The 25,412-nt window shown below is 38.7% G+C and overlaps 4 protein-coding genes and 1 long non-coding RNA gene across 5 annotated transcripts; 2 read left to right on the top strand and 3 right to left on the bottom strand.

Annotated features, from left to right (window-relative positions):
* Positions 635–1,446, bottom strand: LOC109716616 (BAHD acyltransferase DCR-like). Its single transcript, XM_020242153.1, has 2 exons — positions 1,101–1,446; positions 635–955 (listed from the first exon to the last, which is right to left on the bottom strand). The coding sequence occupies exons 1-2, from the start codon at positions 1,443–1,445 to the stop codon at positions 635–637; spliced, it is 666 nt and encodes a 221-aa protein (XP_020097742.1). The 5' UTR covers position 1,446.
* On the bottom strand, positions 6,518–7,978 carry LOC109716615 (pentatricopeptide repeat-containing protein DOT4, chloroplastic-like). Its single transcript, XM_020242151.1, has one exon. The coding sequence runs from the start codon at positions 7,976–7,978 to the stop codon at positions 6,518–6,520; it is 1,461 nt and encodes a 486-aa protein (XP_020097740.1).
* Positions 10,846–13,121, top strand: LOC109715947 (cationic amino acid transporter 5). The gene has a single exon (XM_020241186.1). It carries the CDS (start codon positions 11,148–11,150, stop codon positions 12,924–12,926), a length of 1,779 nt encoding a protein of 592 aa, XP_020096775.1. The 5' UTR covers positions 10,846–11,147; the 3' UTR covers positions 12,927–13,121.
* LOC109716795 (cationic amino acid transporter 5-like) lies at positions 14,499–16,710 on the bottom strand. Its single transcript, XM_020242374.1, has one exon. The coding sequence runs from the start codon at positions 16,495–16,497 to the stop codon at positions 14,671–14,673; it is 1,827 nt and encodes a 608-aa protein (XP_020097963.1). The 5' UTR covers positions 16,498–16,710; the 3' UTR covers positions 14,499–14,670.
* Positions 23,495–23,978, top strand: LOC109716701. The gene is made up of 2 exons (XR_002218016.1): positions 23,495–23,622; positions 23,725–23,978. It is a non-coding gene; the product is annotated as an uncharacterized LOC109716701 (long non-coding RNA).

Raw genomic sequence — 25,412 nt, 5'->3', positions numbered from 1 at the left:
AAATTTTAAATTTTAAATTATATACTCAATGAAACAGTTTAAAGGCGAGGGGGTTCTAACAGTTTTACAAAAATAAATAAAAAATACAACACGTTCGGTCCACTTGGCACGATCTAGTCCGAGGTCAAGGCTCCGTAGTTGCGAGGTTGGTGAGTAAGTGGGACTTTTCCTAACGGAATGGTATTAATTTAAAATAATAAAAATAAATAAAATATTAAAAAAAACAATAGATGCAAAAGATTGGCATCAAAGGAGATAAGTTCGCGGACACGTGACAAATAATTTAGATGGAGGAAATTAATTTAATAATTAATAATGTTAGTAACTCGGCACGTACGGAGAAAATTAAAAATTTTATATATTACAATCTGACATAATTCCAATTCAGAATCTTCTAGTGACTAGTACTCTTCAAGCTATGCAGACAACAGACTGATTAAAGTTGGCCAACAATTCAAAAAGGACCATTAGATTAACAACGTACTTACTTCTTCATGAAGAGACCGTCATCCTCCCTCCTCAAATTTATTATAAATCTTTTGAAATTTTAATATTACAGAAAACACTAGTGGTGGCTGTAGATCCAGCATTACTAATGCCCAGCTCGATCAATCTCGTCAGCATGCATCTCCCGTTAATTAATCCCCTCGAGCAGCACCTCCATCTCCACGGGCGGTGACACGGCGCCCATGAACTCCTCGTCCCTCTCGAGCGCCGCCATGTTCTCCGGGACCAAGCACAGCTCCACGTCCATGCTCCCCCCTCCCTCCCAACCCGGATACATCGATATTTTTCCGTCGAACTTGTTCGCCCCGCCGCTCCGCGCCGCCACCGCCCTCCCCCACCCGAACTCGCACCCGTACATGTCGAACCGCGGCGAGCTCCCCACCATCACGCTGTTCTCGTCAAACTCGCGGAGCGTGTACACAAAGGGCCGCGCCATCCATGCCCCCAACTGCCAAGTACAAAAAATATTACTGTTACCGTTTTCCAGCAACTTAATAATCGATCTTCTACATTAGTATTTACTAGAGAAAATTTCTACGCGAAGATAAAATGCAAATTAAAATTTCAACTCGATCGGTTGGTTTAAACAAGACCTTAGCCCTGATCTCGGTGTCCGTGTGCTCCGCCACGGCCCGGTTCACCAGCGCCGCGGCCCACCCGATTCCCTGCGCGAGGAGCTCGCCCGCCGTGGCCGACGCGGCGACGACGTATATCGAGTTCCCGAAGTACTCCTTCGCGAGCGGCGGCCGCAGCCGCGCTCGGTTTTCGATGGCCACGCGGCAGCTCGTCGCCTGCCCAGGCGCGAGGCCCCGCGCGCGCGTGACGGCGCGCCAAAGGAGCGCGGTCAGCGACTGGAACGACGACAAGTCGCCTCGCCCGCACTCCTCGTTCGCCCTCGCCTTCAGCCTCGCGACGGCCTCGCGCGAGAAGTGGAACATCCTCTCCCGCAGNTTGTATAGCTGGTACGCCGTGCAAATACAAAGGAGACTCTGTCCGAGTGGACAGAGGAACTTTGTATTTGTGGCGGGTCTGTACGTCGCGTGGGCCAGGTTGAAAAAAAAAAAATGGCACGTTTTCCGCAACTCTGTTTTTAAAAGGTTTTTAAAATCGGCCCCTGGGGCGTGACAAACTATTCCAGGGATAGGGTTAAGTTCAGGATTAAAATGGTGTTAAAATTTTTTTGTGTTTGGTTGGAGGTTAGAGTTAGTCTAGGATAGTGAAAAAAAGTGTTTGTTTGGAGTAGGTGGGATAAGAAGATAATGATTGATAAAGAAGAAAAAAGTGAGAGCTCAGGATGCGTACGGGGTTAAAGTTGGGTGGCGGAGTGGGGTTAATGATTGATAAAGAAGAAAAAGGTGAGGGCTCAGGATGCGTGCGGGGTTAAAGTTGGGAGGGAGAGTGGGGTTAGTAAACCCCGCTAACCCGGTTTGGGGTGGGGTTTACTAACCCCACCCTAAAAGAGTGGTGTTTGGGTATAAATTGGGGGTTAAGGGGTTATTCCACCCCTTAACCCCCAACCAAACAGTGGCATAAGTTTTCGACCCTTAGATTTATTCCATTAATCATTTTCATCCGTTAGATCATACTATTTAACCAACTACCCACTCAACCCTAGGGGACCACTATCATTCTAAGTGGGGACCACCATCATCCTAACCACACATCCCATCAATCAACGGTTAAAAATTTATGAGTACAAAGGGGTCTATACTCATAAGAGTATAGTAGTCCCAGCCTATATATATATATATATTATATATATATATATATATATATATATATATTATTATATATATATATATATATATATATATATATATATTCGAGATTTTCGAGCTTTTCGAGCCTAATTCGAACGAGCCGAGTAATACTCAAGCTCGGCTTGAAATGAATTTCGAGCCTTTTATTTTGTTCCAAGCTCGGCTTTTTATTTCGAGTCTGAAGCTCCCGGAGCGAGCACAATATCGAGCCGAAACTCGAGTCGAACCGCAGAGCCGGCTCGCTCGGTTTGCACAGCCCTTAGTGCTTTTTATTATACTAGGCCTGCATCAATTTTAATGATGATTTAGTTTCTATGCGCCTAGAGCAACAGTATTTTTTTGGTGCACCTGGTGCACCATTTTTTACTTTAAAAATTTTATTTTTAATTTTAAATTATATATATATATATATATATAGTCTGACTGCCAAAAAGTTACAAGTACCAATTACTTGATACTTTTAAAAATATAGGAGGAGCTCAATTATATATATATATTAAAAATAAATATAAAAGAATTTAAAATTCAGGATTCAAAATTCTTTTACACATATTTTTAAAAATCATAGTATATATCTCTATTATATTAAATTATAATTAAAAAATAAAAAATAAAATTTTAGAATAAAAATGATGCATCGGGTGCACGAAAACAGTCCCACCGCTATCCCAAAAGGGAGAGCAGCAGGGCCGATGAGCCCCGCGTGGCTCGGGTGCCATCGGCGCCAATCCGTACATCCTCAAATTATTCTTTATGGACACGCTGTCCATAAAATTTTTGTCCCCTACTATTGGTATTAAAGAAAGATCGCTTTTGAGAAAATTTTATGGTACGATTATTAGATATGATGGTAGTCTTTTGTTTTCAAGGAAAAAACAAAAGAAGTCCAAGTCATCCACTGCCTAAGTTCAAGTCTTAAAATCTTGCACACCAAGCAACTGACAATTACTTTTCACAGCAACCACAAAAATATTTTATACACTTGCATAGCTCTTACACTATAATTTTATAATTTAACAAACTCTTTTGAACTCCAGCATTGAAAAATTACTGCAACAAATGAATAAATTATAGATTTTTAAAGATTAAAATACAAATCATAGACCTACTCACCTACATAATAGGTGAGCAAATTTTACATGATCTTGTTGCTGTATTTTGTGGTTTGGGTATATAGATTTATTTTAATTAATTCACTTCATCCATCTTCAAATAAATTTATTTATTTAATAGATGAATCTACAACTCACAATTACTTTTCGAACATTATTTATTAAGGTCCCGTTTGGTTCTGATTCGGGGTATAAGCGCGCTATTCCACCAAATAGAATAATTTTTGGCCGAAATATTTTATCCTGATCAAACCTTGCTATTCCCAGCTATTCTGGAATAGCTTGTTATTTACTGTTCCACCATTTCGGTGGAATAGTGCTATTCCAATATTTAGTTTCAAACTTTATTAAAATTATAAATTAAATTAAAACCAAATTATATAAATATTATATATTATATATTATAATATATTATTTTTATTATAAAATTATTAATTTTTACTATATTAATACATATTATTTATATTTAAATATTATAATAAATTTTATAATAAATTATATTTAAATATTATAATAAATTACTTTTCTTAAATTTAAGTATAAGTAGAATTTTTAAAAACTTTATAAATTTATTAAAAAAATTTATTTTTATCAAATTTATAAATTTATTATAATAAATTATTTTTACTAATTGTTCCCACCCCTATTCTTATTTTAAAAATTTNTTTTTAGATTCGTTTGTTTGTTTGTTGTGAGTTCTCTTCCCTCCCAACATGTGGTGCCCCGACTTTTTAACAGACCAATCACTGCCGTCTCGTCTCCCACCTAGCCGATATCTAGATTGCCAAGTTAACCTGCGGAACTTTGCTGCAGGCCGAGCACGAGTGTGTTTCAACGTTTTTGGCAGTTCAACCGGCATCAGTGGGAGGTTCAGTGATCAATCTACGATTATTAACTTTCGGAGAATTGGTCCAGTGAATATTATTAGATAAGGGATGAGCGATGCCTCTCCGTGTCCCTAACTTGCAAGAATAGAAAGCAGCATAGCAATCAAGTGAGTATATCGATTCCTTGACGAGATTGGATTGAGAAAGCAGGGGCCACATCATTAACCTCCCCATTCTCAAGTAAAGGAGTGTGATTTGGGTCATTTTCTTTCTCGGATTCCTCCTGCTCGTCTTCATGAGCGGGGATATCAGCTCGACTTGACGTCAATAAAAGAAGAGGCTCGTCTTCTGAGTCACTTTAAATTGGAGTAGAATCTTGACAAATCAAAAGCTCTTCATCTTCTGATTCATCGGAATCTTCCCCAATGACCATAGGTGTTCTAGAAGATTGAGAAGGCCTGCCAGGCTTAAGAAATTTAGGCCAATTAGTCTATGTAATTTTCTTTACAAGGTCATTGCACGCCTCTTCAATGATCGATTGAGCAGCATCCTACCTAGGATTATATCCCAACATCAAGGAGCCTTTGTGAAAGGAAGAAGTATTCTGGAGAATGTCTCACTTGCGCAGGAAATTGAACGAAGGCATAAAGAAAAAACTGGAGCAGGAAGACGAGTTGGAATATTGTTGTATGAACAGATCTATTGGTTGGCTTTAGTAGCTGGAGCTGCAGCAAGCACTCTGCACCACCGTATGATAGACTCATTGGAGTAGGCACGTCAGCCAGTGAAGGTTCAGGTCGTTATTTTTTTTATTTCCGGAAATAACCTAATTTTCTTCCGAATGCAAAATTGATACCCAATTCAGAACATCAAAGGAAGTGTGAGCTTAAAAAAAAGGGGCTAAAATGACTCCACTAGGGAGGCAGGGTACGGCAGGAGTCTATTTTGATTTCGGAAAGAGTTGAAAAAAATTTCACACGAACACAAACTGTCTCGCGAACAACGAGTTGGATTGCTAGCCCTAAATCCAATGGGAGGACAAACAAGATAGGATACTTGTTTTATTTATGCACCCTAAATTTATTAACCCTTGAAATTATCTCATAAGCCAATTTTATTGTCTACTTCGAGTCCTTTCTCAGTTGAAAGTTTTGATTGAAGAGATTGCTTGATCTCATGAAATTATAAATATCATATTATTAGAAATGCATATAGTTAGACATATACTTTGCATATTTACAGCTAATCCGTTTGACAGTATGTAATTAACAGTAATATAACTATAACTTTTTTACTTGATTGCTCATGGTTGAAAATTGCATCCACAAATTTTATTATCTTTTTTTTTTTTTTGAGAGAAACAAATTTTATTATCTTACACATGGTATGATAAGATTACCTAAGAATTAAAAATTTATTCCTTTTTAATTTTAATATATGAGTAGATAGATAAAGCTATCCCTTACCAAATTACTCTTTTCCACTTGTGTGACTTTTTCGAGATGCAATTGGATCTTTAATCCAACTACAACATATAGGTAGATGCAACTATGTGGAGCTAAATAAGATTTTTAAATTTAAACGTAGTTACAACTGACAAACTGACCTAAGCCGGACCCAACTTGCTAAAAAAGAGTCGGACTAGTTGAGGCTTAGTCATTAGTCGTCTAACAAGCTATATAGGTCTGTTTTATTGAGATGCTGTATTGGATATCAGAATAAAATATTTAATAATAATTTATTCAGTATATATATATTTTTTTATATGATTGAAAATTAGGAGTTTAATTTTTTTTCTTAAAAAATAATAATATTTATAATTTGATAGGACGCCGTATTAACCTATCTTATTCGGAAAATATGACTTCAAAATCAAACATAATATCAACTCGAAACATTTTATTGTATTCCTCGTCTATCAAATACTATTAAGCTTTTTAACTAAAATCAAAAAGATATGCTAATTAAAATTTTCGTGCGACCAAACAAAACACTAACTTTGACAATGCAAAGAGATAGGACCGACACATAAAATATTATCAATTTTATGGAATAAAATTCTCCAGTAGCGAAATAATTGCTTATTTTACGCCCAGAGAGAAGTAGAAACTTGAGCAATAAAGCACAGCTCTCAGTGTTTTAAACTTAGGCAAGAGAAGGGAGAAAATACCATCACATGCATCTGAACACTGATGGAATGTTATAAGACAACATTGAATTGTTAAGTTCGTGTATTTCTCTATACACATTTAAAAGGAAAAAATAGTTATAGCAAATAATTTTTTTTCACGTGTAAAAATAAAAAAAATCATCATGCTGAACCATCACCTTGATCCATATTCAGCAGTTTTCTTTCAGCAATTTCGCGAAAACTCACATTTCCATGAAGTCTGCAAGCCCCTAAGAAAGCTTGCCAAATGCTGCTCTTATCTTTAATGCCCATTTCTTCAATTGCTTCATATGCTTCTTTTAACTTCCCATCCTTGGTTATCAAGTTTCTCAGGCAAGCAAAGTGTTCCTCCGTCGGTTCTATTCCGTAATCTAGAACCATCGAATTGAAGAGCATAAATCCTTCACATAGCAAGCCCGATGAGCTACAACCGGAGAGAACAGCAATGAATGCAACAGAGTCAGGTGGAACGCCGGACATTCGCATTTCATTGAATAATTGAACTGCAGCATGTCCCTCTCCGGACCGGCTATAGGCCAATATCATGGTAGTCCATGAAACCACATCTCTCATGGGCATTTCATCGAACATCTGGCGACACAACCGAGCGGGAGCCCCGCACACACTGTACATGTCAATTAAACTGCTTACTATGTGATTGTCTAATTCAAACTGTTGCTTTACTACGAAACCATGTATCTGACACCCAAGAGAAAGGGAACCCAGATGGGAAACAGCTCTTAGAGCACAACTGATGGTTTTTTCCGAAGGCTCAATTCCCAAATTTGTCATCTTCTGATATACAAGCAATGCAGGGTACAAGTCGCTCGACGCAATATAGCCCGCCATGAGCGCAGTCCATGCTCCTACATCGTCCCGAGCATCCGTTTGCACAATCCTGTCGGCGTACTTGATTCTCCCAAGCTTACAATACATGTTTACGATGTTAGTGGCCAGAGCTTTGCCATATTTGAAGCAATTCCGAATCAAATACGCATGGACTTCATGACCGTAACACAACCAACCCGAACAAGTCACCGCCGACAATATGCTAATCAGCGCGACCTCATCCGGAGCCACGCCCTCTTCCACCATTGCCTTAAAGCAGCGCACCGCCTTATCAAAGAGCCCATCTTTGTAACTGCGTGAAATAACGACGGTCCAAGAAACGACATCTCTGTGAAGCATTCTATCGAACAGTTGGTGGGCCAACGCAGGCGACCCGCACGCGAAGTACCCATCAAGAAGCGCTGCGGCCACAGGAGCATTAGAGTCGAATTTAAAGCGCAGGGCGTCGTTGTGTAGGAGTCTCAGGGCTCTGAGGTCACGTAAAGAGGCGCAAGCTTTGAGAACGAGGGCTAGGGTTTTGGGGTTCGGCGCGATGTTCTCGTCGAGCATATGGTGGTAGGAAGCGATGCAACTGCGGTGGTCATTGTTACGGAAATGGTGACGGATTGTCGAGGCCCAGTGGGTTCGGCGTTGGCCATGGGTTAGGGTTTTGAGGAGGAGAGGTGGAGAGCTCGGCTGGGTGGTGGTGGGAGGAGCAATGGCGGGGGTTCGGGTGGGAAGAGAAGTGGGTTGAGGGAGGCGAACGCTGCTCATTTTTGCAGCTCGAATTTGGAGAGCGATTTTCTGAGTAACAGTTTTGAGTGTTCTTGTGGCTTCGGTGTCGAGATCAATGTCACGCTTACGATTTTTATAGGTTTTTATAGATTTTCAGATAAATTGTAGGCCATTTCAAAAACATTTCTCTCAACTTTTAATTACATTGTTAAAGTAAATTGCACCGTTAATAGTGTCTGAACTTTCGTATAAGTGTCATTTTTAGTCTTTAAACTTTTTTGAGTTTAATATTTGAGACCTTACACTTTTTAAATATTTCATTTAATCCCTATCCTAGAATCCTTATTTATAGGAAGAAGAAATATTGGCTACACCCGGTTTATCTCAACGTTTGTATACCAAGTATCCACCAATCATTGATCTCCTTTTTGGCATTTGAATCCTACTATCCATGAAATTGTAGCTTTTCGATCTATAGATAGTTTTTGGATTGGGAACATAATAGTTCCCACCCAGGATGGAAACAAGCTTGTTCCCACCAAGCTTGTTTCCATCCACCCCCGCTGCTACAGAGAGAGAGAGAGAGAGAGAGAGAGAGAGAGAGAGAGAGAGAGAGAGAGAGAGGGGGAGGGGGAGAGAAAGAGAGATTTTTGTTATAAATTATAATTTAAATTTTTAAATTTAATATTTTAAAATTTTAAATTTTAAATTTAATATTTTAAAATTTTAAATTTTAAATTTAATATTTTAAAATTTTAAATTTTAAATTTAATATTTTAAAATTTTAAATTTTAAATTTAATATTTTAAAATTTTAAATTTTAAATTTAATATTTTAAAATTTTAAATTTNTTTTAAAATTTAAAAGTTAAAATTTTAAATTTTAAATTATAAATATAAAATTTAAAAATTTAAATTTAAATATAATGAGAGGTATAATATTATTATTTTCTATTTATAACTATCTATTATTCTTCTTGTTCCATTTTATATATCCAAACACTAATTTTTCTATTCTCGAGAACAATTTAATTTTTATCTAAATATAAAATTGGTGTAATTCTCGCTTATATTTAGACTTATACCTATCTCTGAAATAAATAGTTTTTATTTATACCCGAACCAAACGAAGCCATAGGGATTTAGCTAAACAATCCAAAAGTTTGGAGGACTCGAATGTCTAATTTAAATGAATAGTTTGAGGACTAAAATAAGACCAGACTAAAAGTTCACAGAGTTCAGTACTTGTAGTGCAATTTACCCTTTTTTTTTTTTTTTTTCCTCATTGAGGCCCCTATACATCAACCCAAATCGCAACTTCCTCTCTAGGACTCCCGAAAAGATACTTTTGAAACATCAATAGACTTTAAATTAAAAAAAAAAAAAAAGTACCATACTTCACTTTAATATGTGAACGTACCCTGTCGTACTCCAGCTTGGTAGTTTCCACAGCTGCTAAACTTTTCAATGTGAGTTTTTAATACTTAGCTTTGTTAAAAATTTTATCAAATTCAAATGGTTCTATAATTTATTAACTATACATTATCTTGTTTTTCATTGCTAAAATTGATTAAAATTATTAAATTTAACAAAGTTATCAATAAATGGGAGAAATTCCCAATTTTTTCTATCTAAATTAACTTGATTGGTCGGGCTTCGTAATAAGTCTATCATAGCCTCTTACACTTTGATTGAATAACAATGACTTCACTGATTTAACAACTTTTAACTCCGAGATAAATTAGTCATTTAATTTAGGAAAAACTTCAAAAACCCCCCCTGTGGTTTCGTGCATTCTCACTTTGCTACCCTGTGGTTTAAAACGTATCAATTTGCCCCCCTGTGGTTTTGTTTTTATCTTTTTGTTATCAATTTTATTATTATTATTTTTTAAAATCAGTGACAAAGTTAAAATTAAGGGATACTAAAGTGACTATTCGATAAATATAGATGGTTATCTGAAGTTTTTTGTATATAATTTAACGAAATATTAACGAAAAAGCTTCCGAAAAAATAAAAATGAAACCACAGGGGGGTAAATTGATACGTTTTAAACCACAGGGTAGCAAAGTGAGAATGCACGAAACCACAGGGGGGTTTTTTGAAGTTTTCCCTTTAATTTAAGTAGCAAACCTAACATTATGTCAGAAAAATAAATAAATAAAAGCATCATGTGAGGTGATATTTTCAAGGAAGTGTAGCATTAAAGATAATGTAATTAAATGTTTTAAGTTATTTTGACCAAGTCCCTGAAGTTTAGAGAAAAATAAATTTGTAATTGATGAAGAGGGTGTCTTCGGAAAATTTTTCTGAAAAAAGGGTGTCTTGGCAAGAGAATGACGACAAGTTTGTGCAGGTTGATGTTCTAATCCAAAAAATTGGTGGCCTTATCTGCAAGTTGGTCAACTTATGGGCGTATCTTCAGGGCACAATATTTCTTATTCTATCATGAACTGAGAAACAAATTAAGCACCACAAACTGGATCATTTAACAAAAAACAAAGGAAAGAGGATTGCTAATAGAATTTAAGTTTTCTGAGTACTTAGATGAACTTCAATAATCAAATAAATTCCAAGATGATTAAGTATAATTATCAGTCAAGTTCCATAAATGTCTTATTAAATAAGTAGTACTTTGCCCTGAATGATTAAGATTCACCTGTTCACATTACTTGAAACTAATAAATTAACACAACCGGCCGTCACTAAAGCAAGTGGCAAAAGAACTTATTGGTTGATACTCGAGACCCAAGTTTGAATTATAGTTGAATCACACTTATAGCTAAGTTTATTTCGAAATAAAATAAACGAAGCGGATAGAGTGATATCTATCTCTCAAAAAAAAAAAAAAAAAAAAAAAAAAACACATGGGATATGGAGGAACATGGAGGGGGCAGCTGTGTCTCCTAGTTTCAGCAAGATTCCGTAGGCCTGCAACCGCAACGACATAAAAAAAAAGAGGAGATAAAGATCTATGACATAGAGACAAAAAGCCTTCATCAAAGAGTATGGAACCAACCACCAAAATGTCATGGATTCCAAACCTTTCACAATCATTATTTGAAAGCATAGGCAACGTTTTCTTCGAATGGTTGCATATGTTTCCAAGGCTGACCTCCAAATCATTCAAAAGCTTCCTATCTTTATATCACCCACAGGCTTATTTATTGAATGCTCGGAAGCAACTTCTCTACTGCTAGAAGCATAAAATGGAAGGAGCGGCTGCTGCTGATGGATGCGAACAGAGGAGTTACTGGAGATGTAGGAAAGAGGACTTCTTCCCGGAGAAGTCCTTCGAAAGCTGGTCGAATTACCGGACCGCCCTCCGCCAGACCGGCCACCGGATCCTGGACCGGCTCGTCGGCCGGTCCGATGAGGGAACGGAGCTCAAGAAGCTGAGGGAGCAGAGCGAGAACGAGATGAAGCGCTGCCTCAACTGGTGGGACCTGACATGGTTCGGGTTCGGCTCGGTCATCGGGGCAGGAATCTTCGTCTTGACAGGACAAGAAGCCCACGACCATGCCGGACCGGCCATAGTTCTCTCGTACGTCGCGTCGGGTATCTCCGCCATGCTCTCGGTCTTCTGCTACACCGAGTTTGCGGTCGAAATCCCGGTGGCAGGGGGCTCATTCGCATATTTGAGAGTAGAACTGGGGGACTTTGCGGCGTTCATAGCAGCGGCCAACTTGATTCTCGAGAGCATTATCGGCACCGCGGCGGTGGCAAGGTCTTGGACCTCGTACTTCACCACACTACTAAATTTACCCGCGAATTCTCTAGTAATCCACACGAACCTCGCCAAGGACTTCAATCTCTTAGACCCCCTCGCAGTGGCGATCCTCATTATCACTTCGACGATGGCCATGATAAGCACTAAGAAGACCTCTTATTTCAATTGGATCGCGTCGGCAGTCCACTCCTTGGTCATAGCGTTTGTTATCGTCGCCGGATTCGCCCATGCCAAGACTAGCAATCTCAAACCCTTTCTCCCTTTCGGCGTCCAGGGTGTTTTCCGTGCAGCTGCAATTGTCTACTTCGCTTATGGTGGATTCGATAACATCGCCACCATGGCCGAAGAAACAAGAAATCCTTCGAAAGACATACCATTAGGACTTCTCGGGTCCATGTCGATAATTACGGCAATATATTGCCTCATGGCCCTTGCACTAAGCATGATGCAGAAATATACCGACATCGATCCAAACGCAGCTTACTCTGTGGCCTTTAAGAGTGTGGGCATGAAGTGGGCGCAGTACCTCGTCGCGCTTGGTGCTCTCAAGGGGATGACCACCGTACTTCTCGTCGGAGCCCTGGGGCAAGCTAGGTACACAACTCACATAGCTAGAAGCCATATCATACCACCATTGTTTGCTCTCGTCCACCCGAAAACCGGAACGCCTATTTATGCCACTCTTCTTATTACCGTCGCGAGTGCATGTATTGCCCTTTTCTCAAGCCTCGACGTATTGGCGAGCCTTCTCTCCATAAGCACACTCTTCATCTTTATGATGATGGCCACCGCGCTTCTCGTGAGGAGATACTATGCGCGAGGGGTCTCCTCTCGCCTTCATCTGATAAAGCTGGTTATCTGCCTGCTGATAATTATTGCTTCTTCAATGGCGACTTCGGCTTATTGGGGATTAAGACCACACGGGTGGATCGGGTACTTGGTAACTATCCCTCTTTGGATACTCGGAACACTTGGGATTCAATTGTTTGTGCCGCAGTGCCAGAAACCAAAAGTGTGGGGAGTGCCATTAGTTCCTTGGTTACCGTCCCTGTCAATTGCGACGAATTTGTTCCTCATGGGTTCTTTAGGATCTCAGGCATTCATAAGGTTCGGTCTCTGCACGGGAATAATGATGATCTACTATGTGTTCTTCGGAGTCCATGCAACTTATGATATGGCCCATGCACACCCTGATGAGGCGTTAACAAAGCAAGCAGAGAAGAAGGGGGACATGGAGAAAGCATCAGCAGAGCTCTGAAACACTGCATATTTACGTCCTTTTCGTTTTATTTCACGGCTTAGTTCAAAGATAATCCATAAACAAAATGTCTTTTTATTTCGCTGCTTTCCATAAAGATAGTGAGCAATTGATGAAGAGATGACTATTAAGCTGTATTTTCATTTCAACTTGAAGTATGAATCTGTCAAATACATGACTCAGTTCTTTCTCTCAGATTTTTCAGCATTCTAGTGAGATTCTTCGTCTATTTCAGTCAATTCTTAGACATCTCTCTCTTTTGATTGTAGAATTATGCCTTTCAACATATATTTTGATGGCTAAATAAAGAATCAACCTCCATAAATGTTACGCATTAAAATAAGCCTTTGTAGCTCTTTCACCGTATAATAACTGATGCAGTTGAATTTAGCATTAGTTAGCTCCTTGATATTAGGTTATGTCACTACATTAGGAGGAGAAACAATGGCAAGACTAGTCGAGAGCCTCCCGAAAGGATTAAATAACATCCAATGATCACAGAGCAGCTTATTCTTATTAAAATCTTGCTCAGGTGAAGAGTGAACTAACAAAATAAAAGTGAATGCTCATTCCCAGCCAATCATCACTGCTGCAAACTTTTTCCTGAAAAGGCTCAATCTCAGCCGCACAACTAATTTGAATGAAGAAGCCGATGCACGCTAGGATAACTTTTCTTCTTCGCCCTCATATATGAATTTTTAAAAAAATGAAGGAAAGATCTCCGGCTTTGACAATTGTTGTCAAAGAAATGAGACTGTAGGCGCACCACCATCCCTTTGTATTATTATCAAATGAAAGCAACAGGAGAGAAGATACAGTTACGACTTTTCAGCTGAAGATGAGAGGTATACTATTCAAATGAAAGCAACAGAAGGACGGAAGATGCATTTACGACTTTTCGGATGAAGATGAGAGGCATCTTTTCTCCTTTGAAAATACAGAGATGAAACAAGGAATAAGAGGATAGTAGACGGAAGATCTCGTCTCAAAAGTGAATAGTATTTGAAAGTTTTGCGAGCGTGTGAGAAGGAAAATTGCTCAAGTATAGACATAAAGCATCTCCCGAAAGTAAGTTTAAGAAAGTGACTATTTCAAATTTGGATTTCCACACTTAATTATTGAGCCCTCCCTCATTCTATATACTCTTTAACTCCCCTCGTTAGCACCATGGTGCCAAAGACGGGTACATCAGCAAACTTCAACAGCATGAGCTCATCTCCCGAAAGCATAATTTCCTTTCTCTCGTCTCATCTTACGTCTGCAATTGTCTTAATAGTTGATTAATTAATTATTTTCAAATCAAAAAGGAATAAATCTTAAGCCGTCCAGGAGCTAGAAGCCTTTTATTTGCGGCTAGAAATTAATACAAGAATGCATAAGAAGATAATGAGAATAATATGATAGGAAGTAAAACATAGAGCAGATCTTCTAGGCAATTATAATCATTGGGAAAACAGACCACAGAACGCACCACGGATCCGACCTTTTCTGTACTCGCTTGGGCGCACAAAAAATAACCTTAGGCAACTGTTAATTCAGTATTTATTAGTCCAAATTAGGATCAGAGTACTCTTCTTCAAGAACAATGACAAGAATTTTCTATTTCGAATAATCAATTTTTCGACAATAAATCATCACAGCGTAGTATAATAACACAATTGACACTTCAAAATAAGACAGACGCAGATGAAAATGGTGGGCGGTAACTGAGAAGAAGTTATTTCCCCACAATGACTACTAGTAACTAGTTCCTCGGCAGAACGTCCGGATCCCCATCTCCTACTCCCTCGTCGTCCTTGGACTCCGCAAACTTGTCCACCTGATGCGCCATGTCGTAGGTCGCGTGGAGCGCAAATAGCCCGTAGTAAACCACCATCACCGCCGTGCAAATGGCGAACCGAATGTAGGCTGCGTAGCCAAGCGAGCCCATCAAGAAGAGGTTCATCGCTATGGAGAGGGACGGCAGCCACGGCACGAGCGGCACGCCCCACACCTTGGGCGCCCGCTGCTGCGGCACGAGCACCGCGAGGGCGAGCGTGCTGGCGAGCCAGAGCGGGACGAGCACCGCGTAGCCGGCCCAGCGATCCGAGTGGGACGAATTCCAGTAGGCGGAGAGCGCGACCGAGGAGCCGACGATGAGGGCGAGGAGGAGCGAGAGCTTGCGGAGGGCCGGGGCGGGGGTGGCGTCCCTGACGTAGTAGCGGCGGACGAGGAGGGCGAGGGCGAGGAGCATGAAGATGAAGAGGGTGCTGATGGAGGAGACGCTGGCCAGGACGTCGAGGCTGGAGAAGAAGGCGACGCCGGCGCTGCAGGCGGTGACGAGGATGGTGGCGTGGACGGGGGTGCGGGTCCTGGGGTGGACGAGGGCGAAGAAGGGGGGGATCATGTGGGCGCGGGCGATCTGGGTGGTGTAGCGGGCCTGCCCGAGGGCGCCCACGAGGAGGCCGGTCGTCATGCCCTTGAGGGCGCCCGCGGCGACCACGTACCGGGCCCAGCCCATGCCCACGCTCGCGAAGGCCACGGCGTAGGCGGCGTCGGGGTCGAGCCGGTCGTAGCGCTGCAGCATGACGAGGGCCAGGGACATGGCGCAGTAGACGGCGGTGATGGCCGACATGGAGGCCACGAGGCCGAGCGGGATGTCGCGCGCGGGGTCGCGGGTCTCCTCGGCCATGGTGGCCACCATGTCGAAGCCGGTGTAGGACCAGAACACCACAGCGGCGGCGCGGAACACGCCCTGGGCGCCGAAGGGCAGGAAGGGGGAGAGGTTGGCCGGGTCGGCGCGCGCGAACCCCGCGGCGAGGACGAAGCCGATGACGGCGAGGCCGAGGACGGAGGCGGCGGCGTTGAGGGAGGAGGTGAGGCGGGCGCCGGCGGCGGCGAGGGAGGAGGTGGCGGCGAGGACGACGACGGCGATGGGGTCGAGGCGGTCGAACCCGGCGGCGAGGGCCGGGGCGTGGATGCGGAGGGAGTCCGGGTCGCGGCCGATGAGGGCGGCGAAGTAGGAGGTCCAGGAGCGCGCGAGGCCGGCGGCGCCCACGAGCGCCTCGAGGAGGATGTTGGCGGCGGCGAGGAAGGCGACGGACTCGCCCAGCTCGATGCGGAGGTAGGAGAAGGACCCCCCCGCCGACGGCACCTCCGCCGCGAACTCCGCGTAGCAGAAGGACGAGAGCAGCGCGGACAGCCCCGCCGCGGCGTAGGACAGCGGGATGGCGGGGCCGGCGGCCTCACGGGCCTCGAGGCCCGTCAGCACGAAGATGCCGGAGCCCACCACGGAGCCGAAGCCCAGCAGGGCCAGGTCCAGCCACGACAGGCAGCGCCGCAGCGGGTGCTCGCTCTCGCGCCGGAGGACCACCAGCTCCTCCGCCGACGTCGACCGGTGGAGGAGCCGCTCCCGGAGCCTCGGCGCCGTCGCCGATACCGCCGCGCCGTACGCGCCCCAGCTCCGGAACGACGGCTCCGGGAACAGGTCCGCCTTGCTCCACCGCCAGTAGCTGCGCCGGCGCCCTTCTCCTCCTCCTCCTGCGCCGCCGCTTCCGCTGCTGCTCGCCGCGGCGGCGGCGTAGTCGTCCATGGCTCGAACTCCGAGGTTGGTACTCGCCGCCGGTTCGATTTCTTTTTAATTTTTTTTTTTTCCTGTTTTAATAATAAGATCCTGATTCGCTTCGTAAGCTCTGTATCAAGTATCAACCGGGTTTTAATTAACTGCTCCTCGGGAGTAGTTATGGTATGGCAATGGTATAACTTCTTTATTTAGTAAAAATTGATGCGTGCTAACGAACAGTACAGTGTACACTGTTATTTGTTAATATTAATTTTTTAAAAATATACTTTATATATCTAATCTAAAAATATATGTAAACATCGGACTACTACTTTTTTNCGAACAGTACAGTGTACACTGTTATTTGTTAATATTAATTTTTTAAAAATATACTTTATATATCTAATCTAAAAATATATGTAAACATCGGACTACTGCTCTTTTTAATATGATAAGTTTTTTAAATTATTTGATGTTTAGGCATTGAATATTCAAACATTAATATAAAACTTGGTTCTTTATACATTGCATATCACTCACATATGAATGCACCTTGTGTTGTGGTAAATTTTCTCGAATTTAAATAATTATAGGTATGCTGTTGTTGTGATTAAAATATGACGAGTAGGACACTTTTGTTATCTAATTGTTAATTTTTTTTAAAATGGCATTTTTCAATGATTATTTTTACCACAAGAAATGTGGGTTGTGCTTCCTAACTTAGCCCTTTTATTATTCACTATTTTAAAGCGAAAGTAGCAATTCTATTTGGTTCAATGCACTTGGACAGTCGCACATTTGGTTCGATGCACTTGGATGGGACTACCATTTGGAGCATGTTTGGTTCTCCTTTGCCTATGTAACTGAATTGTTCTCCGTATATTATGAATGTAGGTAAATATTTGGTGAGTTACCTTTTTTTTGCAATAAACTTTCTCTACTTTGAGTAATCGTTTTGCACATTATGCAAAATGTGTGACATGTGACCATGTGCACGTTCATCTTTGCTATGAACTCCAAATAAACAATTGATCACCATTTAAAAATTGGTACATGTGCGTCACACTGCTTAATTATTATATACTCATACATGAACTCCAAATAAACAATTGATCACCTTTTAAAAACTGGTACGTGGATATCCGAAATTTTATCCGAATCCGAACCCGAATAAAACGGATATATCCGATGGATATGGATATGGATTCAGATATGGATGTAAAAAATAGAAACCCAACGGATATGAATTCGGATATGAATTTTGATTGGACCCTATCTGAACCCGAACTCGAACCCGACTCGAACCCAAATTTATTTTGTATTATATATAATATATATATAAAAATTTGATGTTATATTTGAATTTGTATTTTAAAAATTTATATTTAATATAATATATTTTGAAATATTGAAAAAAGAAATAAATGTTTCGGATTCAAATTTTCGGGTTCGGATTCGGGTTCGGATTCGGGTTTCGGATTTTTGGTCAGGTTCGGGTTTGGGTATGAATTTTTAAAATCCGTCATGTTCGGATTCGGAATCGAATCTCGGGTTTGGAGTCGGGTTTGGGTTCGGATTTTTAAAAATCCGTCCCGAATCCGACCTGTTGACATCTCTATGTGCGTCACACTGCTTAATTATTATTATATAATCGTACATATGTGTGAAGATACACGTGTGGGCCAAATAGGCATCTTGGTTAGAAACTATGGTTTTTGCACTATCGACACGTGCTATATGTATGAGTGTGTTAATAAATGGTGCCAAATGACGCGTGCTAAAGTTATATTTCGGCAAATAATAATTTGCTAATATTTTTTTTAGCATCATTGTTTTATGGATCTTTACCAATTTATTATAATAATTTTGTCTCTCTTATATTTACTCTACGCATTAGCATACTTTCTCAATTCGTAGAGATTCACACATTAATTAAAATCAGTTTTAATAATATTGATTTCCATTTAGCATAACAGCGAGTTTTGTGGTGATTTATTTCAAAAAAGAATGCTAAGTTCACAATCCAAAATGGGAGATAGAATAGAATTTACAAAATTATTTTTGGATATTAGTAATAAAAACAAGAAGAGAATAAGACTAGTAAAGAAATATAGACTATTGAATAATAAAGTTGTAAAAATATAATCAATTTTCGATTGTACAACTAGCATTGCTCATTTCAAAATAGAAAAGGTACCGTATTTAAAGTTTTTTTTTTTTTTTTTTTGAGAAATAGATAGCACGCTACCCGCTTCATTTATTTCATTTAGAAATAAACTTGGATCTCGAGTACCAACCACCAAATCCTTTGCCACTTGTTCTAGGGACGGTCATTAGTATTAATTTGTTTGTGTAGTGAGAGTGTGATAGTGAGACATTCCAAATATGTACAATTTTGTTACTCAAAACAACATCTTTTATTATTTTACCAAATGCATAATGCTAGTGTTAACTTTTAAGTTTCTCTCGATTCGATCCATTTAACCAAGTAGCAATTTCTGTGGTTCACTGCAAATATTGTTTCAGCAAACAAAAAAAAAAGCGTAACGATTTTCCTTGCATAGAAGCCAAATCTAAAATAATTATTATGTTTCTGAGATGGAGCTTATCATTTCACAATTCATATAAACCAATTTTTTACTGAAATAATTCGTGTTTTTGAGATTCTACCATGGTGCATTTTTTTTGTTCACTTGCATTAATTGATGAAAGAGGCAACTCTCTCTCTCTTTAATAGAACATTCCAGAATGCTTTATTCCTTTCCAAATCTCTACTAGCTAATGAAGCACTCTAGAAAACTCTAGGAATATAGTACTCTCTACTTATTAATAGAGTACTTTAGTGAGTTCTCGAAGCAAATACTCTAGAATATTCTAGAGTGCTTATGTAGATAGGTTGGAGACCTATAAATAGGTGTGAGGCCTCCACACCAAGGTGTGTATGTGAGAGTGAAGAGTGAGATGAAGTAGTGAAGCAAGGTGTGAGTGGTGTGAGTGGGATGTGTGAGGAAGTGTAGTGTGATGTGGTGAGGTATAGTGTAGTAGAGTGAGGATGTGTAAGAGGTGTGTTGAGTCGTAAAGTTTTATATGTGAGAGTTATTTTGAGAGTTTTATTATTAGTTTAGTACGTCAATATTCTATAATTGACGCACACGCATTTAACATTTCAATGGCTAAATTCCCACTGCAGCGCCCCGATCGAGCGTTCCACAAAAGCAGGGATTCAAACGCTGGGGAAGCTGTACTTTTCTCAATGGCTATTCCGCAACATTTTCTCTGAATTCACTTCTCTGCACCATCACTCATAATAAGAAAATGACCCAAACATAGCTTCTTCTTCTTCAGCAACTCATATTTCTACGTGCACACCTCCGTCTCTCCTCTCTCCGTAATGGCTTCTCTCGCGCTTCTAGTGAAAGCACTTCTAATGTTTCTTACAATAGCTTTTGCTGTAGTTACCGCACAAGAGGCTCCGAGCCCAGCGCCTGCAATGGAAAGTGGATCCACCGGGGCTTTTCCGGGATCGATTGCGGTTGCGTTGACTTCTATATTCTCCTTCTTCGCTCTCTTTGCTCAGTGATACATAGAGGCTTCGTAAACAGGTGGAAAACGATGGATACCATTGTCATCATTTATACGTAACAATTAACGTTTGAATGTACGAATTTCTTATTCCTCTATGTAATCTCCTCAATTTTTAAGATTCATGTGAATATAAGGTGCCCATCTTTTGGTTTGATTCTTTTGATAATCATAGAATTGCTTGAACTAACATGAACATTCCCGTCGAGTTCAAATCTAACCACTCCCTTGTAAGGAAAATACTTTACCTCCTGGACATACACCGCTTGTAAGAAAAACACTTTACACTACCGGTGTACAGCGATGTGAGTGGATCAAAGCCCCATTCCTGCAGAAAATGGTCCATCACATCAAGTAATAATAGTAAGGTGTCGTGGCCGAACCTATAACATTAGGCCCAATTCAATGGGCCTTAGAACATGGACCTAATTTCAAATTTAATACATTACAATTAGGCCTTAGAACATGGGCCCATCTACAAATCCCAGACACTTCGAATTCATTGCTGGTTCAATATTACAGCTGCAGAGGGGACGGATCTGGCCTATTTGCGGCATTAGCTACAAGTGCTAGAAAATTTGGATTCATAGTTGGTTCAACAATAGGAATGCAGACGGGACGGATTTGGGGTAAGAGACCCGCCCCACCACTTGCTCTGCCTCCGTGATGGGGTGAAATATATATTTCATATTTTTTCTGTCTATAAATTATGCTTTTATTGTTGGCACCCCATATCAGCCTCGCAAATTTTTTATTTTATTCAAATTTAAATTAAATATAAGTAATTTTTATTTTTGATTAAAATAAAAAATTATAAGTACCATAAAAGCACCCATGGCCAAAAGAACACTTCAAAATTAAACTGAATTTTTATGATTGAACTAATTTTAGTTCTATGTTGCAGAAGAATTATTCTTACTTCAAGTTACCCATGAAATAGCCTTCTGTTAAAAAAGTTATTTGCTTTTGGAAGGTTCCAAATTCAAAAGTTATTTGCTTTATATTTATAACTTAGTTTATTTATTAAAGAAATTGAATCAAGCCGATAGTTGGCTATCTTTTGTCCCTTGTCAGAAATCTTTTTAAAACTGCATGGCAGAAATTGAACCTTCAGATCTTTTATAAAATATTTTAATAATATTTTATATATATATATTAAAATAGATAGAAAAGTGGAGTCAAGTTGTGGGAAATAATGTTGCAATATATATATATATATATATAGAGTCAAGTTCAAATAACATAAGTGTAACAATGAATAGTATTACACTTTTTTTGAACCGTAAATTTAAGTACAAATCAAGGATTGAGATGAAACAATGGGCAACTTTTTGTTTCTTTGCTAAAATACTCTTCTCTACTTCATAGGATTTGAAATGACTGCAGTAGCCTTGGGTTTCACTCCCTTTTTCTTTTCTTTTTTTTTCCCCTCCATTGTAAACCTACTGTATAATCAGTTTTTCTTTACTAACTGAGATAACTTTGGTTGATAATCTCAAATATAAGCAAATTTTTTACAGCAAAATAATTCATATAAAAACTGACAATATTTAGATAAAAATTATCAACATTTTATTTCTTTCGATGCTTTTGGATGGTTGCAATTGATTTTAATACACTGAAATTTAATTTTATAAAAAATTCAAAATTTAATTGATTGCAACAATTCACATCAAAATAAATAAAATTTTTATGAAATTATTAACAAAGTAAAGTTCAAAGGCCAATTATAGCAATGTGACAAATAGCTAAACTGCTAAGCTATTTGATCTAACTCAATGACTAGTTAAAAAATTAGTGTAACAATGTACAGTTTCATAATATTACTTAATGTGAAATCCAAGGCTATTAAAGTGGTGTCACATCCTATAGAGTAGGGAAGAGTATTTTGACATAAAAATTAAAAAAGTTGCCATTGTTTTACCTCGATCTTTGGATTATATTTAGATCAACGGTTCAAAAAGAGTGTAATACTGTTCACTATTACACTTATGTTATTTGAACTTGACTTATCTATATATATATATATATATATAGAGTTGGACTCGGCTACTATTAGTAGCAAAATCCCATTGTTGCTACCAGTTTTTTAGCCTTTGGATCAACTTTTTTCATTATTTCTAACCATTGGATTAAATACTATAACCCAGTGGGGACCACTCAACTCTAACCGACTAATATCATTCTGACCCTACAATTTTTCATCCAAGGGTTAAATATATATATAATTGAGCTAGAATACTTTTAGAAACACCAATCTCTTGGTACTTCTAAATTTTTAGTTCTTGGATCTACTCCTTGATTACTAATAATCTTTGGATCAAACACTATTTCACCTACCACCACCTGCCACCATCATTTCAGCCCTACATCTCTCCATCCAATAGCTAAAAACTCAAAAAACATCCACCTTCATGGTATTTTTAAGAGTATTTTAGCTAACTATATATATATATATATTATATATAATATATATATATATAATATATTATATAGAGTTGAGCTAGGATACTATCGATAGTAAACGAGCCTTTTACTACCGATTTGTTTTCGATGATAGAGCTTCCAAATTGACGATCGGTTTCGTTAAACATGATCTAAACCATTTAAACTACCTAGAAATTAAATTTCACGCACTTTCGATATTGTTCTTTTATCCATCAAGTGAATAGAAAAATGAATGACTGAAAATGAATATTCTTTAAAAAATGATGAAGAGTCTTGTAATCAAGATCAAGAGTATAGATCTTGTTTAAATAGTTTAAAGAATTTTCTAACAAATTCAATTGATTTGGATATCTTTACGCCGTTAAATAGAAAACGCCTCTTATCAACTATTAATATTATAAATTTTGAAACCCTTTGATCATTAGGCAAATGATGTCGAAAAGATTTGAAATTTGATTTCTAAACACTTCAAATGTATAGATCATGTTCAACGTAAGCCGATCATCATTTGGAAGCTTATCATCGAAAATAAATAGGTAAGTCAAACGGCTCGTTTACTATCGATAGTATTCTAGCAAAACTATATATATATATAGAGAGAGAGAGAGAGTTGAGCTAGAATACTTCTAAAAGCATCAAGAGGATGGTGCTTGTGAGTTTTTAATCCTTTGATAGAGAAATGTAGGGTTGGGATGATGGTGGTAGCTGGTGGTGGTTGGTGGTAGGTGGAATAGTGTTTGATCCAAGGGCTATTAGTAATCAAGGAGTAGATCCAAGGGCTAAAAACCTAATAGTACCAAAGGAGTGATACTTATAAAAATATTCTAGCTCAATTATATATATATATATATATATATATATATATATATATATGATTACATTCTCAACCAGAAAAAACGAAGCCCCATGTGGCCCCAAAACCGACCATATGTTCCGAGCTCAAGTTTCTCTATTTAAACGTGACAAGTTGCGCGATCACACCCAATGGCCACCTCATTAAATACTGCTACCACATAACAGAATAGAGCAGCTTTATGCAGGAAAATAGGGGGGGAGAGAGATCTAAGTACAGAGATAGAGATAGAGATAGAGAGAGAGAGAGAGAGAGAGAGAATCAAATCACAGGTATGAAAAGGAGTACCTAGTCAAGGACACGAATTTATGATGCATGTTTTCTTTTATATTTTTTATATTTTTCTTTTTAAAACAAATCTATTGATGATGTAGCTACCACTCAGGCCTCTGCATGAATCCAAGCAAGCAAGCTCTATCCAAATCAATTGCCATGTATCATCCTTGTTTTCGAATAAGCATGCCGCCTCCTATAAGCTATTTAGTGTTTAAAGTCGGTTGTTATTATCTGAGTTGTTATTTCTGAGATCGAAAGTTTGATTTTTGTTGGTGTGTTTTATCAGTGGAGCTCAAACCCGTATCTTCTTGGATGTTATAATAAATTAGAAAAACAAAGAGTTCTGACTGAATAGAAGTCTGCTGATAAACTCACAAAAAAAAAGCGGTTTTGCTTTTTGACTAGTTGTACTTTTGAAGTATTTTTTGTATAACTGAAATAACAATCAATTACTTAGCAAATAAAAGGTTTTACACTTTTCTTTGTAACCCGAAAGCAGAATAAAATAAATTTGAAATTTTTGCTTCAACTATCCTTCAATATTATTATAAAAGTGATAATATAAAAAAAATTATATTATCAATAGCGCAAGCGGCAAAGGACTTAGTGGTTGGTTCCTAAGATTTTAAGTTTGAATCCTACTTATTTTGTATCTTCATGTTACCTTTTTCTCAAAAACAAAATAATTAATAATTTTTAAATTAATTCTACTTAAGGAGCACTTATTATCTAATTCTAGTTAGCAACTCAACAAAATAATCAGTTAAATAATTTTAGGCTTAATTCATACAAGTTGGGAAGAATCATCCCTTTCTATAGGAACGCCGCACATTGTGAAGCCAAAAGGAGGTAACTTAAAGAATATATAAAGAAGTGTTTTTTTTGTTTTTCTGAAGAATTGTAGAATCATATCTTAACTGACTAATTGTAATATAAGTAACGTGATATTACCGACCGTCCCTAGCGCAAGTGCCAAAGGGCTTGGTAGTTGGCGCCCGAGTTCCGAAGTTCGAATTCTAGTTGATTCACATTTCCAGCTATGTTTATTTTTAAATAAAATAAACGAAGCGGGTAGCATATTATCTATCTCTCTAAAAAAAAAGTAACGTGATATTGGTTAATATAAAATAACTATTTTCCTACCATATTTTTCTATTATTTTTCTTTTTCACTTTCTCAAGCATGTAATGCACCTTTCCCATAATTCCAAAAGGAACCTTAGTTTGATTATAAAGTAAAAATGTATGAAGACCCCCTAAACATAGTTCATTCTAAAATAAACCATGCTTATCGTGTAAAGTATCTGGTCTCAAATTAAACATACCAATAATTACGTTACCACACCCATCAAAGATTCATGTCATATGAAATATTAATGCATCACAAAAAGATGTACAAAAAGAGTATATCCAAGTATCTAAAAACGCATTCCATATTCCCCCTCGAAATCATAATTGTCAATGACTTCCAAGAAGTTAAAGTTAAATTCTCCCCTAGCAATCACGAAAGAAAACTTTGTATAAGTTTTCGACAAGTAATTTGTTCCGACATCTAAGTAGGTACCAAGTTAAAAGCTTTAATTTGAGGCTCATTTGGTAGAAATTATATTTTGACCTTCTAGGCATAGGTTTTATACGGTTGGATGTGACAATTGACAATGATGAATTTCTTTAATTTCTGTCATTGGGCTGATGTTAATATGTATCTTACAAAAATCAAATATCTAGTTTGCCATGTGACAAGATTCAGTACCCTACGCAAAAATTCTACTTTACTGATGCTACAT

Source organism: Ananas comosus, linkage group 10, assembly GCF_001540865.1.
Source record: "Ananas comosus cultivar F153 linkage group 10, ASM154086v1, whole genome shotgun sequence".
In the NCBI taxonomy this organism is placed as follows: domain Eukaryota; kingdom Viridiplantae; phylum Streptophyta; class Magnoliopsida; order Poales; family Bromeliaceae; genus Ananas; species Ananas comosus.
This window is presented reverse-complemented; position numbering and strand designations above follow the sequence as displayed.

Bases quoted from the DNA above. Each gene is read 5' to 3' on its own strand.
- LOC109716616 (XM_020242153.1), bottom strand. From the start codon at position 1,445: ATGTTCCACTTCTCGCGCGAGGCCGTCGCGAGGCTGAAGGCGAGGGCG. The intron at 956-1,100 runs GTCTTGTTTAAA...TGTACTTGGCAG, and splicing joins ACACCGAGATCAGGGCTAAG to TTGGGGGCATGGATGGCGCG.
- LOC109715947 (XM_020241186.1), top strand. From the start codon at position 11,148: ATGGAAGGAGCGGCTGCTGCTGATGGATGCGAACAGAGGAGTTACTGG.
- LOC109716615 (XM_020242151.1), bottom strand. From the start codon at position 7,978: ATGAGCAGCGTTCGCCTCCCTCAACCCACTTCTCTTCCCACCCGAACC.
- LOC109716795 (XM_020242374.1), bottom strand. From the start codon at position 16,497: ATGGACGACTACGCCGCCGCCGCGGCGAGCAGCAGCGGAAGCGGCGGC.